Source organism: Giraffa tippelskirchi, chromosome 1 (assembly GCF_054371585.1).
Source record: "Giraffa tippelskirchi isolate mGirTip1 chromosome 1, T2T-mGirTip1v1.2.pri, whole genome shotgun sequence".
In the NCBI taxonomy this organism is placed as follows: Eukaryota; Metazoa; Chordata; class Mammalia; order Artiodactyla; family Giraffidae; genus Giraffa; species Giraffa tippelskirchi.
Window position 1 is genome coordinate 156,731,489 of NC_137275.1, and position 14,727 is coordinate 156,746,215.

The 14,727-nt window shown below is 43.3% G+C and overlaps 1 protein-coding gene across 20 annotated transcripts in view; it reads right to left on the minus strand.

Annotated features, from left to right (window-relative positions):
* Positions 1-14,727, minus strand: part of KDM4C (lysine demethylase 4C) — a 435,647-nt gene that overhangs the window by 24,346 nt on the left and 396,574 nt on the right. For 13 of the 20 annotated variants that reach the window (XR_014056696.1, XR_014056740.1, XR_014056711.1 and 10 more), the window contains one exon: positions 12,730-13,792. Coding sequence is in view for 8 of the 20 variants with exons in the window: in XM_081500458.1 (XP_081356584.1) it covers positions 13,616-13,792 (177 nt within the window). In the remaining 12 variants the exon portion in view is untranslated. Of the gene's footprint in view, positions 1-12,729; positions 13,793-14,727 lie in introns of those variants that run through there. The other 7 variants (XR_014056674.1, XR_014056681.1, XR_014056673.1 and 4 more) reach the window with 4 other exon arrangements.

The following is a 14,727-nucleotide window of genomic DNA, read 5'->3' on the forward strand; positions in this document are numbered from 1 at the left end:
TTTCCTTTAGGATTGACTGTTTTGATCTCCCTGCAGTCCAAGGGACTCTCAACAGTCTTCTCCAGTATCACAGTTCAAAAGCATCAATTCTTCAGTGCTCAGCCTTCTTTATGGTCCAACTATCACCACCATACATTACTACTGGAAAAACCATAGCTTTGACTAGACAGACCTTTGTAAGCAAAGTAAAGTCTCTGCTTTTTAATACACTGTCTAGGTTTGTCATAGCTTTCTTCCAAGGAGCGAGCATCTTTTTACTTCATGGCTGCAGTACCATCTGCAGTGATTTTTGGAGCCCAAGAAAATAAAGTCTCTCACTGTTTCCATTGTTTCCCCATCAATTTGCCATGAAGTGATGGGACTGGATGCCATGATCTCAGTTTTTTGAATTTTGAGATTAACCTAGCTTTTTCACTCACCTCTTTCACCTTCATCAAGAGGCTCTATGGTTCTTCTTTGCTTTCTGCCATTAGGGTAGAGTTATCTGCATATCAGAGGTTATTGATATTTCTGCTGGCAATCTTGATTCCAGCTTGTGCTTCATCCAGCCCAGCATTTCACATGATTCACTCTACATATAAGTTAAATAAGCAGGGTGACAATATACAGCCTTGAAGTACTCCTTTCCCAATTTTGAACCAGTCCATTGTTGCATGTCCAGTTGTACCTGTTGCTTCTTGACCTGAATATAGGTTTCTTAGGAGGCAGGTAAGGTGGTCTGGTATTCCCATCTCTTTAAAAATTTTCCACAGTTTATTGTGACCTACACATTCAAAGGCTTTTTAGCATTGTCAATAAAGCAGAAGTAGATGTTCTTCTAGAATTCTCTTGTTTTTTCTATGATCTAATGGATGTTGGCAAGTTGATCTCTGGTTCTTCTGCCTTTTCTAAATCCAGCTTGAAAATCTGGAATTTCTCAGTTCATGTACTGTTGAAGCCTAGCTTGGAGAATTTGGAGCATTACTTTGCTAGTGTGTGAGATGAGTGCATTTGCACAGAAGTTTGAACATTCTTTGGCATTGACCTTCTTTGGGATTGGAATGAAAACTGAGCATTTCCAGTCCTAGGGCCACTGCTGAGTTTTCCAAATTTGCTGGCATACTGAGTGTAGCACTTTGACAGCATCATCTTTTAGGATTTGAAATAACTCAGCTGGAATTGCATCACCTCCATTAGTTTTTTGGTGTGATGCTTCCTAAGGTCCACTTGACTTCACTCTCCAAGATGTGTGGTTCTGGGTGAGTGATCACAACATCATGGCTATCTGGGTCATTAATATCTTTTTTTTTTTTAATAATTCTTCTGTGTATTCTTGCCAGCTGATCTTCATATCTTCTGCTTCTGTTAGGCCCATACCATTTCTGTCCTTTATTGTGCCCATCTTTGCATGAAATGTTCCCTAGGTATCTCTAATTTTCTTGAAGAGATCTCTAGTCTTTCCCATTCTGTTGTTTTCCTCTATTTCTTTGCATTGTTCACTTAGGAAGGCTTTCTTATCTCTCCTTGCTTTCTTTGGAACTCTGCATTCAGATGGGTGTATCTTTCCTTTTCTCCTCTGCCTTTTCCTTCTCTTCTTCCTTAGACGACCATTTTGCCTTTCTTTTTCTTGGGGATGGTTTTGATCACTGCCTCCTGTACAATTTTACAAACCTCCATCTGTAGTTCTTCAGACAGTCTGTTTATTAGATCTAATCCCTTGAATCTATTTGTCACTTCCACTGTTTAATTGTAAGGGATTTGATTTAGGTCATACCTGAATGGCCTCGTAATTTTCTCTACTTTCTTCAATTTGATTCTGAGTTTTGCAATAAGGAGTTCATGATCTGAGCCACAGTCAGCTCCCAGTCTTGTTTTTGCTGACTATATACAGCTTCTCCATCTTTGGCTACAAAGAATATAGTCAATATGATTTTGGTGTTGACCATCTGTTGATAGCTATGTGTAGAGTTGTCACTTCAGTTGTTGGAAGAGAGTATTTGCTATGATCAGTGAGTTCTCTTGACAAAGCTCTCTTAGCCTTTGCCTTGCTTCATTACGTACTCCAAGGCTAAACTTGCCTGTTACTCTAGGTATCTCTTGACTTCCTTACTTTTGCATTCCAGTCCCCTGTGATGAAAAGGACATCTTTTTTTTGGTGTTAGTTCTAGGTCTTGTGGGTCTTCATAGAACCATTCAACTTCAGCTGTTTCAGCATTAGTGGTTGGGGCATAGACTTGGATTATTATGGTACTGGATGGTTTGTGTTGGAAAGGAACAGATCATTCTGTCATTTTTGAGATTGTATTTTGGACTCTTTTGTTGACTATGAGGGCTACTCCACTTCTTCTAAGGGATTCTTGCCCGTCAGTAGTAGATATAATGGTCATCTGAACTAAATTTTCCCATTCTTGTCCATTTTAGTCCATTGATTCCTAAAATGTTGATATTCACTCTTGCTGTCTCCTGTTTGACCACTTCCAATTTACTTTGATTCATGGACCTAACATTCCAGGTTCCTATGCAAAATTGTTCTTCACCGCTTCGGACTTTACTTTCACCACCAGACACATCCACAACAGGGCGTTGTTTCTGCTTTGGCTCAGCCTCTTCATTCCTTCTGGAGCTATCACTCCACTCTTCTCCAGTAGCATATTGGGCAACTACCGACCTGGGGAGTTCGTCTTTCAGTGTCATATCTTTTTGTCTTTCATGGGGTTCTCAAGGCAAGAATGCTTAAGTGGTTTGCCATTCCCTTCTCCAGTGGACCATGTTTTGTGAGAACTCTCCACCATGAGCTGTCCATCACACACGGCATGACTCTTAGTTTCACTGAGTTAGACAAGGTTTCGATCTGTGTGATCAGTTTGGTTACTTTTCTGTGACTGTGGTTTTCATTCTGTTTGCCCTCTGATAGATGAAGATAAGAGGTTTGTGGAAGCTTCCTGGTGGGAGGGACTGGCTGTGAGTAAAACTGGGTGTTGGTCTGGTGGGCAAGGCCATGCTTAGTAAATCTTTAATCCAATTTTCTGCTGATGGGTGGGGCTGTGTTCCCTCCCTGTAGTTTGGCCTGAGGCCAAACTATGGTAGGGATAATGGCAGTAATGGTGACCTCCATCAAAAGGACTTATGCCAGCACTCTGCAGCTCCCAGGACTGTTGTAGCCAGTGCCACTGACCCAGCAGCAGACCACTGTCAACCCACACCTCCACCAGAGACTCCTGGACATTCACAGGCAAGTCTGGCTCAGTCTCTTGTGGGGTCACTGCTCCTTTCTCCTGAGTCCTGGTGCACACAAGGTTTTGTTGTGCCTTCCAAGTCTGTTTCCCTGGAGGTTCTCTGTCCTATTGCTGGATGCCCAGGTTGGGAAATCTCTTGTGGGCCCTAAAGCTTTTGCAACACTGTGAGAACTTCTTTGGTATAATTGTTCTCTAGTTTGTAAGTCATCTACTTGGCAGTTTATAGTGGAGCTAATGGTGACCTCCTCCAAGAGGACTTAAGGCCACACGCTGCACCTCCAGGTCTGCTGCAGCCAGAGGCCCTGTCCCCAAGGCAGGTCACTGCTGACGCGTGCCTCTGCAGGAGACACTCAAAGGCAGGTCTGGCTCAATCTCTTGGGGGGATCACTGATCCTTTCCCTTGGTCCTTGTGTGCCAACATTTTGTTTGCACCCTCTGAGCGTCTTTGGTGGTCTGAGATTTGATTTTAAAATGCAACTGCATCCCTCCTATGGTGGGATCCAACATTCTGCCAATGGTTGTTTAGCAACTAGTTGTGATTTTGGTGTTCTGGCAGAAGATGAGTGCACATCCTTCTACTCCACCATCTTGAAAGCACTTCTTGTTGCATGCCACTAGATTTTATTTATTTGAGGCAAGTTTATCAATGTGATACTGTTGTTATTGTCTACTAAAAAAGATGCACAACTTGACAGTTGCGAGTTAAGTTTTACTTGTGGCAAAATGAGGACTGCAGCCAGGGAGGCAGCAAACAGACAGCTCTGAGAGATTGCTCCCAGGAGGTAGTGGGGGGAAGGTCAATATATAAGGTTCTGGTGAAGGGGGAGTTCAATGCAATCAAGCACTTACTTTATAAGAGGTTTTCTCCTAGGATCTGATGTCACCGTGAATGGATTTAGTGCTGTTTTAGATATGAGAAGATACAGGGATTGATTGGGATCATAAAATGTGTTCCTAAAAACATACAACTCTCTCTCTAAAGACCTGTCCCACCAGATTCCCTGGAGCAGAGTGCCTCACTCCACTGTGAACTCCCTCAGGGGGTGTTGAAGGTCAACAGCTACAGCAGCACAGGGTTCAATCTCCACAGAGGCAGATGGTAAATACCCTTGTTTAGCTGTTCGCAAATGCTCTTGGCAAGTGCCAACTTGAGGTTGACATTATTCAGTCCCTCGGTCAAGTCCAAATCTTTGCTGCCCCTTGCATTACAGCACACTAGGCTTCCCTCTCCTTTACAATCTCCCAGAGTTTGCTCAAACTCCTGTCCATTGAGTTGGTGATGCCATCCAACCATCTCATCCTATGTCACCCCCCCCTTTCCTCCTGCCCTCAATCTTTACTGGCATCAGGGTCTTTTCCAATGAGTCAGTTCTTCGCATCAGGTGGGCAAAGCATTGGGAGTTTCAGCTTCAGCCATCAGCATCAGTCCTTCCAATGAATATTCAGGATTGATTTCCTTTAGGATTGACTGGTTTGATCTCCTTGCTGTCCAAGAGTCTTCTCCAGCACCACAATTTGAAAGCATCAATTCTTTGGTCCTCAGCCTTTTTTTTTGGTCCAACTCTCCTACCTTAAAATGACTATTGGAAAAACCATAGCTTTGACTAGATGGACCTTCGTCAGCAAAGAGATGTCTCTGCTTTTTAATACACTGTCTGGAATTGTCACAGCTTTTCCTCCAAGGAGCAAGCATCTTTTAATTTCATGGCTGCAGTCACCATCAGCAATGATTTTGGAGCCTAAAGAAATAAAGTCTGTCATTGTTTCCATTCTGTCTCCATCAATTTGCCATGAAGTGATGGGACCACATGCCATGATCTTAGTCATTTGGATATTGAGTTTTAAGCCTGCTTTTTTACTCTCCTCTTTCACCTTCATCAAGAGGCTCTTTAGTTCCTCTTCACTTTCTGTGATTAGGGTGATGTTATCTGTATATCTAAGTTTATTGATTTTTCTCCAGGCAAACTTGACTCCAGCTTGTACTTCATCCAACCTGGCATTTTGCATAATGTACTCTGAATAGAAGTTAAACAAGCATGGTGACAATATACAGCCTTGATGTACTCCTTTCCCAGTTTTGAACCAGTCCGTTGTCCCATGTCTGGTTCTAACTGATGCTTCTTGACCTGCATACAGGTTTCTCAGGATGCAGGTGTTGTGGTATTCCCTTTTCATTCAGGATTTTCCACGTTTGTTGTGATCCACACAATCAAAGGCTTTAGAGTAGTCAATGAAGCAGAAGTAGATGTTTTGCTGGAATTCCCTTGCTTTTTCTGTGATCCAATGATATGGGCAATTTGATCTCTGTTCTTCTCCTTTGTCTAAATCCTGCTTGTACATCTGGAAGTTCTTGGTTCATGTATTGTTGAAGCCTTGCTTGAAAGTTTTTGAGCATGACCTTGCTAGCACGTGAAATGAATGCAATCATGTGACAGTTTAAGAATTCTTTCACATTGCCCTTCTTTGGGATTGGAATGAAAACTTTTCTAGTCCTGTGGGCACTGCTGAGTTTTACAAATTTGCTACCATATTGAATGCAGCACTTCAACAGCATCAACTTTTAGAATTTGAAATAGCTCAGCTGGAATTCCATCACCTCCACTAAATTTATTCGTAATAATGCTTCCTAAGGCCCACTTGACTTCACACTCTAGGATGTCTGGCTCTAGGTGAGTGATCAGAAATTTGTGGTTATCTGGGTCACTGAGACCTTTTTTGTATAGTTCTTCTGTGCATTCTTGCCACCTGTTCTTAATATCTTCTGCTTCTGTTAGTTCCATACCATTCTGTCCTTTATTGTGCCCATCTTTGCATGAAATGTTCCCTTGGTATCTCTAATTTTCTTGAAGAGGTCTCTAGTCTTTTCCATTCTAGTGTTTTTTCTATTTCTTTGTATTGTTCACTTAAGTAGGCTTTCTTATCTCTCTTTGCTGTTCTTTGGAACTCTGCATTCAGATGGGGCTATCTTTCCTTTTCTCCTTTGTCTTTCACTTCTCTTCTTTTCTCAGGTATTAGTAAGGCCTCCTCAGACAACCATTTTGCCTTGTTGCATTTGTTTTTCTTGGGGATGTTCTTGATCACTGCCTCCTGTACAATGTCACAAACCTCTGTCCATAGTTCTTCAGGCACTCTGCCTATCAGATCTAATCCCTTGAATTTATTTGTCAGTCTTCCCTACTTTCTTCAATTTAAGTGTAAATTTTGCAATAAGGAGTTCATGATCTGAGCCATAATCAGCTTCCAGTCTCGTTTTTGTTGACTATGCAGAGATTCTCCATTTTCAGCTGCAAAGAATAAAATCAATCTGATTTCAGTATTGACTATTTGGTGATGTCCATGTGTAGAGTCATCTTTTGTGTTGTTGGAAGGTGTTTGCTATGACAAGTGCGTTCTCTTGGCAAAATTCTGTTAGCCTTTGCCCTGCTTCATTTTGTACACTGAGGCCAAACTTGATTTTCACTCCAGGTCCTCTTGACTTTCGAGTTTTGCTTTCTGGCCCCCTATGAGGAAAAGGACATCTTTTTTTGTTGTTAGTTTTAGAAGGTCTTGTAGGTCTTCATTGAACCATTCACCTGCATCTTCTTTAGCATTAGCAGTTGGGGCATAGACTTGGATTACTGTGGTGTTGAATGGTTTGCCTTGCAAACAAATCACGATCATTATGTTGTTTTTGAGGTTACACCTAATACTGCATTTTGGACTCTTGTTGACTATGAGGGCTACTCCATTTTTTCTAAGGAATTCTTCCCACAGTAGTAGATACAATGGTCATCTGAATTAAATATCTGTTTACCTCTTGTCTACATTCCTTGCTTAGTGGTTTGAAACAGCAGTCACAGAGTTTCAACAGGGATGCTCCCTTGTAGAGGTTTTGTTCTTGTTGCTGATGTTCAGTTGCTTAGTTGTGTCCAACTCTTTGTAACCCCTGGGTGGACTGACTGCAGCACCCCAGGCTTTCTTGTCCTTCACTATCTCCTGGAGTTTGCTCAAATTCATGTCCTTTGACTCGATGATTCCATCCAGCCACGTTATCCTGTCACCCTCTTCTCCTCCTGCCCTCAATCATTACCAGCATCAGGGTCTTTACCAAAGAGTCAGCTCTTTGCATCAGGTGGCCAAAGTTTTGGAGCTTCAGCTTCAGCATCAGTCCTTCCAATGAATATTCAGTGTTGATTTCCTTTAGGATTTACTGGTTGGATCTCCTTGCTGTCAAGGGACTCTTAAGAGTCTTCTCCAGCACCACAGTTTGAAAGCATCAATTCTTCGGTACTCAGCCTACTTTATAACTACTGGAAAAACCATAACTTTGACTAGATGGATCTTTGTCAGCACAGTGATGTCTCTGTACTTTAATATGCCATCTAGGTTTGTCACAGCTTTTCTTCCAAGGAGCAAGTATCTTTTAATTTCATGGCTGCAGAAAACATCTGGAGTCATTTTGGAGTCCAAGGAAATAAAATGCCACTGTTTCTATTTTCTCCCCCATCTATTTGCCATGAAGTAATGGAAATGGATGCCATAATCTTAGTTTTTTGATGTTGAGTTTTAAGCCAGCTTTTTCACTCTCCTCTTTCACTTTCATCAAGAGGCTCTTTAGTTTCTCTTCACTTTCTGCCATAAGGGTGGTATCATCTGTACATCTGAGGTTGTTACTATTTCTCCAGGTAATCTTGATTCTATCTTGTGCTTTATACAGCATGACATTTTGCATGAGGTACTCTGCATATAAGTTAAATAAGCAGGGTGACAATAAACTGCCTTGTCGTATTCCATTCTTAAATTTGAACCAGTCTGTTGTTCCATGTCTGGTTCTAACTGTTGCTTCTTGACCTGCATACAGGTTTCTCAGGAGGCAGGTAAGGTGGTCTGGTATTCACATCTCTTTTAGAATTTTCAGTTTTTTGTGATCCATAGTCAAATGCTTTAGCAGAGGTTTCAGAGGAGAATATTTCCTTGCCTTTTCCACCTTCCAAAAGCCATCTGCAAACTTTGCCTTCTGAGCCTGTGATGTTGTCTGTCACCCATTGTGTGGGCCCACAAAACACACTATTCTTGGCCCCTCCATCAGTCCCACCTCAGCCATGGGAACCCAAGGAATTGGCCCAGATGTCCCTCAGAAAGCCATCAGCACAGATCCACAGGCACAGATCTGCGTACCAGGTACCAGCAGTCACATAGTCACTCAACTGGACATGTCATGGGAGCTAAACGTTCACTAGAGGCTGCAGCCTGGCACATGGCCCCAGTGTCCACAGCTGCTAACTCCAGACCCACCTCACCCACAGGAACACCCACAGGAACATTTATCTTCTTGGATTTCCCACAGGCACTGAACTTACAAAGGCACTAACAGCATAAATCCACCAACATCACAAAGCCATGAGACAGGGCTCAGATTCAGCCCTGCCTCCACATTTGGGGCAACTGCTTGCTTGTTCCCAGTAGTTGCAGAGGTGGAGCCCTGCCCACGGTGAGCTTGCTGAGGAGGCGGCGGCTGTGGTGGGGCCCTGGCCCTCTCTTCACATGTGCGTGGTAACAACGGGTCTTCTGTGGTGGACCTGGGCTCCATTTTGCACACTCCTCCCAGTTTTGGTCTGGGCCACACCCTAGCCCCTTCGGGCTGTCTCTGTGCAGCCAACCCCACCCCTCTCACCAGGTGTCCACTGAAGCCTGACTTTTAGCACCCAGCCGCCACTGGCACCAGCAGATGAGCTCTTGCTGATGGGACACCTCCTGTGGAGGAATACTCACTGGCTCCTCTACCAGCATATGTGCTCCCATCCCATTTACCCCAACCAGCAGCTCAGAAATAGATCAGGGAGCACCTACTCCAACAACTGGGAGCAGAAGGGTCTGTGATGCCAAACAAGGCTGTGATGCCAAAGAGGAGGTCCTGCTCAACATCCAGTGCAGGCTCTGGTCACTACCACACCAGTCACACCCCCAATCAAGGGGATAATGGCCAGTGCACACTGAGGACAGTCGAGGCAGTGAGTGCAGGGTAGAGCACAGAGTTGGGTCAGAACCATGTATCCTGCCTCCTGCACACTAGTTGCTGCACTCTCCTCTGAAGCTTCCTTTCTGTCCCCACTGATCTCTCCCCATTGTGAAGGAGGCTCCCAGAGTGGGGGAACCCCTCCACTTTCACAGCTCCCTCCCAGAAGCACAGATGCTCTCCTGACTTTTTTTTTTAACCATTTTTCCCACCTAGTTACATGGTAATCTTTCTTCTGTTTTGGTTGTATGAAATCTTCTGCCAGCATTCAGTGGGTATTCTGTGAGAATTGTTCCACATGTAGATGTAATTTTGATCAATTTGTGGGAAGTGGTGAGCTCCACATCCATCTACTCCGCCGTCTTGATCTCCTCTCACCCATTTGAATATTACTAGGCTTCTCATCTGAAACCATGTGAAATGCTTTCATGAAAGACACCAGTGTTTTCCTAATGAACAACTACGTGATCTGGGACTCTGTAGCATTTTCTCTCTGTTGACCCGTCTCCTTTTTGCAATACCATCTTCTGTTGATGTCCATGACATCACAGCATCCTGGTTTCCCATTTCTTGGCCCCTTTCGGTGCTCATTCACAACTCAGCTGTGTGTAGCTCTTTCCCAGGGTTCTTGGTTTCTTTTCACATCTTGCTCTCATCTCATTCAGCATGTTCTCTCCCAAGTTACTTGACCACCGTTCCAATAGATTTTATTTAAGGCAAGTTTATTGAGGTGATACTTACACATAGTAATTATCTACCTTTTGTGTTCAGTTCTGTGAATTTTGACATACAGTCCTATTACCACTGCCTCAGTCAAGATAAAGAATATTGCCATCACCCCCAAAAAGCTTCCTCAAGCTGAGCCTCTGTTGTCAGTTTCCTCCTTCACTTTCAGTCCTTGGCAACCAGAGATCTCTTTTCTGATCCTATAGTTTTGCCTTTACCAGATGGTAAATTTCATATTATTTTCAAAGAAAATGAAGATGATGACTTCCTTACTTATATCTCTAGTGCTAATTTGTCTTTGAGCTTCAGAGTCATCTATGCAGTGTTATTTGATTGTGTCAAGTTTAGAATCCTCTCTTTTCTTCATGCATCGAGGTCAAGTGATTCAAAAGCTACTTAACCTCTCTGAACCTTAGTTTCCCTCCATGAAAGAGGCAAGTATTTCCTTTGCTGATTTTTTGGGGAGACTAAGATAAATGCCACTAAGACACCTACCAGGCAGTGTATAACAATAGATGCTCAGTACATCATTAATATCATTGATGAACTTCCATTTCTTCAAGTGGACCTGTACCTTCTGAGGATGGAGCATGGCATTTCTGAGTCTCCAGCGCACTTGCTGGACAGTTCAGGCTCCTCAGAGGCCACTCAGTGCTGTATGTCTCAACAATATACTGGGTGAGAGAATTCAAGATACTTCCCATGATGCACATATGAATTCAGAAGCAGTTTGTTGTAAAATCGAGTCTTTTCAACCAACCAGTTACTCATGTAATGAGTATATCTCAGAATTTCTAGTTTGCTTCAAGTTTTGGGGGCTGATTAGTATGTAAAATGAAAACTGTTTCATTTCAGATCCTTTTTACTTAAAGGCAAAAATAAAACACAATGTTATCTTGCAGCATATGCTCCTCTAGTAAGATTACTCATAAGACCTCCAGGTCATTTACAGGAACAAACATGTTTCAGCCTTGCTTCACATTGGACGGGTACAGGGAGAAGTGGCAAATCCATTCACTCCTATGTGTTTTTGTATTCTGCGTCTTCACATTTTCATATGCCATTACCCAGGTGCAATTTATAATGCATCTGTGAAGTCATGTGATATTTTAGTAGATACTTCTTTTCAATTTCTCTTTAGATGAACTAAACAAAAGTACTTTAATAAAAGTAAATTGACAAGAATCACATTGTTCTCATTTCAAACACACATAAAGGAACTAAAAGGTTGTGAAATATGCCAGGCAGTTTTACTAATCCTCTAACCTCCAGAGAAAGGGCTTATAATTAGAATTACATTAGAATTGTCACAGCCAGCGATTTTTTTTTTAATACTGGAGGACTTCAACTGATTTCACGCTACATGTGCACACTAAAAATGCAGTTAGTGTAACGCAAAGAAATTAAAATTACAATTGAGGTGTCACACAGTAAGCGAAAAAGCTTTACTGATTTGTCTGGTCAGAGAGCTAATAACGACTTCATGTGGAATGCAGTGAAACAAAGGTGTCTTTCTCAAGAGCCAGAGTGTATTTGTGGCCGACACTATTTTGCTTAGGCCATATACAGCTGTACTTGATTATAGGAACATTAGTTAAGTGAGACGATAAAAAACAGCTGTATTTGAGATCACATAGGACTCTGCACATTTTCTCCCTGTGGCAACCAATCAGAAATCTTGCTGACAGGCAAACTTGTACAAAACGAATGATCCTATTTAGATTAATTCCTCTTAATGCCTTACACAGGCCTACTTTCCTGGCATATCGTGGAGAGAGCAAGTCAGTTCCATTCAAAATGTGGAGATAGAAAAGGCAAGCTTGATTACTTGATAAAATATATGACTATACTGGCAGAAAATGTGGAGTGCTCAGTCCTTGTAAAAATATGGCTGATGGGCTCTTCCCCAGCTCAGAGTTCAGCCACGAGGCACTCTGGAAAACGGAACGTCAGCCAGCTTGAGGTCTGCAGAGCTGAGCTTCAGCTGTGGCTGTCATGATGCTTCAGTTCTCTACTCTCTACCCGGTAACACGATACATCCACAAATTTTGCCATGAAACTCTGAAATGCCCTCTAATCCCTGGCTCTGGGTCACAGGATGTTATCCAACATCAGACCTAAAATTCGCTCATTTGGTTGGCCTCTCTGCCTCTGCCAGTGACCAGAGATCAAATCTGGGCTAGTCCACTAGGTCCAATGGGCTGATGGAGACACGTGGAGCAGACGTGTGAGCCGGCCCAAGCCAAGGTCAGCACAGTTGCACAGCCAAGCCCAGCCTTGATCAGCCAATCTGCAGGCTCATAAGCAAAAGCAGTGCGTCTCGCCACAGGGCACTGAGATTTTGCAGTTGTTGGTTATGCTGTATCACCATGGCCACAGTTAACTGGAGCATCACTGTGTGACCGTGGGCAAGCCCTCTCCCTGCCTCTCCTCCACTCCCATCTGCAAGTGATGGGAGGGATTGGAGGATCCATAAAGCCCCTTCCAGTGAAGCTGAGGACCAAGAGACCCACGATGAAAAGAGTTCGAGACTCCAGATGCTCAGGTTTCCTCCAGGCCCACAGGAGGAGCTGAGGAAAACACTTCAGCAGGCGCCGCGAGCAGGCAGAGGAGACTTTCTCCCCAGCGGTACAGCCATAAACGACTGGCAGTGCATCCACAGTTATGGACAAAGTCAATGAGGGAAGAAGGGTCTGAAGCTGGGGCCCCAGAATGTTTTCACAGTCAGCTCACAAACAAAGCTTGTTTTCTATAGGTTTAAACCTAGACAAATAAGCAAGTTAGAAGACAGGATTGGAGAAAATGGAAATCTTTATTTTTAAACACTAGTACATTTTCAAGCTGTTTTAAAAAGGAAAAATCATATTACCTCAAAACTATGCATCGAGGCATATTTATTTTTAACTCTAATCTTACAAACACATAATGAAAGAAACATTTTTATAAATATCTACTCAGAATATGTATTATGAAAAAAAAAGTGTTTAAAAATAACAGCCCCAGATCTCCCTCTTTAAATATATAAAATTCCCAGACAATTCATAAGGATTCTTTCTCAAGAGCCAAAAATTTCACAGAGGCCAACAATTCAGTTCTCATCAGACACAATCCAAAGTAAAAGGGATATAAAAAAATGTAAAAGTTTTGTACAAGGGAAATACAGATAGCACACGGGTAAATTTCATTACCATACATGCCATTTGTGTTTTAAAAATGTTTTATAAAAACTGCCATTTAAAACAAATAAGTGAGAGTCCTTCCCTGACTGTGGAACATCTATGTTATCACCCTCCCACCTGGGCCTGGAGGCCCCTACTTGCTCAGGAGAGCGGTCTCTGTTTGTTCTTAGGCCTAAAAGCCACGTGTGGGGATCCACCTCCTCTGGCAGTGGCTTTTTTTTGGTGAGTGATTTCCTTCACTTAGAAAAATTCTTTGGGATCAAAGGAGACAACTGCTAACAAGTGAAAGCAAGACTACGAGACAGCTTCAGACTGTGGTGTCCAATTAATAATGTGTATTTTGTGGTTCTGGTGACCACACTCTGGGGAGCCTGATTTTCCACTGTCAGAGACACTGCCTGTCACCTACCCCAGTGAAACACACGGCACAGCCCCAGGCTGTCCTTCCTCGGTCCTCTTCTGCCCAAGTCATTCTGCGGGTGCAGAGCAATGTAGGTAGACTATTGCCTCTTCTGACACTTCTTCTGGAAAGAGCTCTTTAAGAAAGTGCGGTAGACGGGGTCATCCACATATTCATTCTTGAATCTGGAGCTCAGCACTCTCTGTCTCTTTTTCTCCCCTTGGATTATGTCTGTTCCATAAAACGTGTCTTCAAATCGCATATCAGAAGCTGTGGACTAAGAACAGCCAGTGTTACTCTGCAGAAGAGCAGGCACTTGACATCACAGGAACAGACAAAGGCCTAGCTCAGTCAGGGGTAGGGAGGGTGCCCAGGCCCCTTAGGAGAAGGCCACACCCAGGGGCCATGAAGTGCCTCCCCACCCCCATCTACTTCCATTTAGCCTCATTTTCTTCAGGATCTCCAGCCCTAGGGGACTTTCCTCAACACAAGCAGAACTAAAGTCTTCTCATTTAAATCTCCCTGACTATTCATGCCCCTGCCCGACCAGGTATGCGACTGACTTGTCGACAGTCGGCTCTAATTCACTCCTATTCCTATTTACCTCTGGGTCTCTGTTCCCACCACTTCCCTGCAACTGTCCTGGTTCCTAGGACACTCCTCTACCCTAAATGTATATGATTACTCTGTCACCTCACTCTTGCATGAAGTCTCTGTCATTTCGTAAGTCCTCTTCCTCGTCCTCTGGCTGCTCTCTGTTCATGTGTCAGGGGCTCCCCTTAACTATTTGCTCAACTCTGATGGCCCTGAGGCTTTGCGTGTGGACTTTTCCTCTCCACATATGCTCCCCGGGCCTACCTAGCCATACTCACACCTTCAATTTTGACATCCATTCTAAAGACGCTCACATCTCTTACTCCAGTTCATACCTCCCCCTGTATTCAAGCCTGCATGTCCAACTACCCAGCAGGTGTCTCAGAATGTTTATCCTGGAGGCACTTTGAATATTCCTATCCTAGAGTGAACAAGTCTTCTTTCTCCATTGCTGTCCTTCCTAAATTCAATAAATGGCAGCACTACCCCCATCAAATCTAACTACATTGATCAGAAACCTAAAGGTCTTTGTAAACTTCCCCTTGTCCCCATCCTGTCCAGGACCCCTCCTACATGGACCTTGAAGCCCTCCATCCTTTCTTCTTTAACCCTACTGAC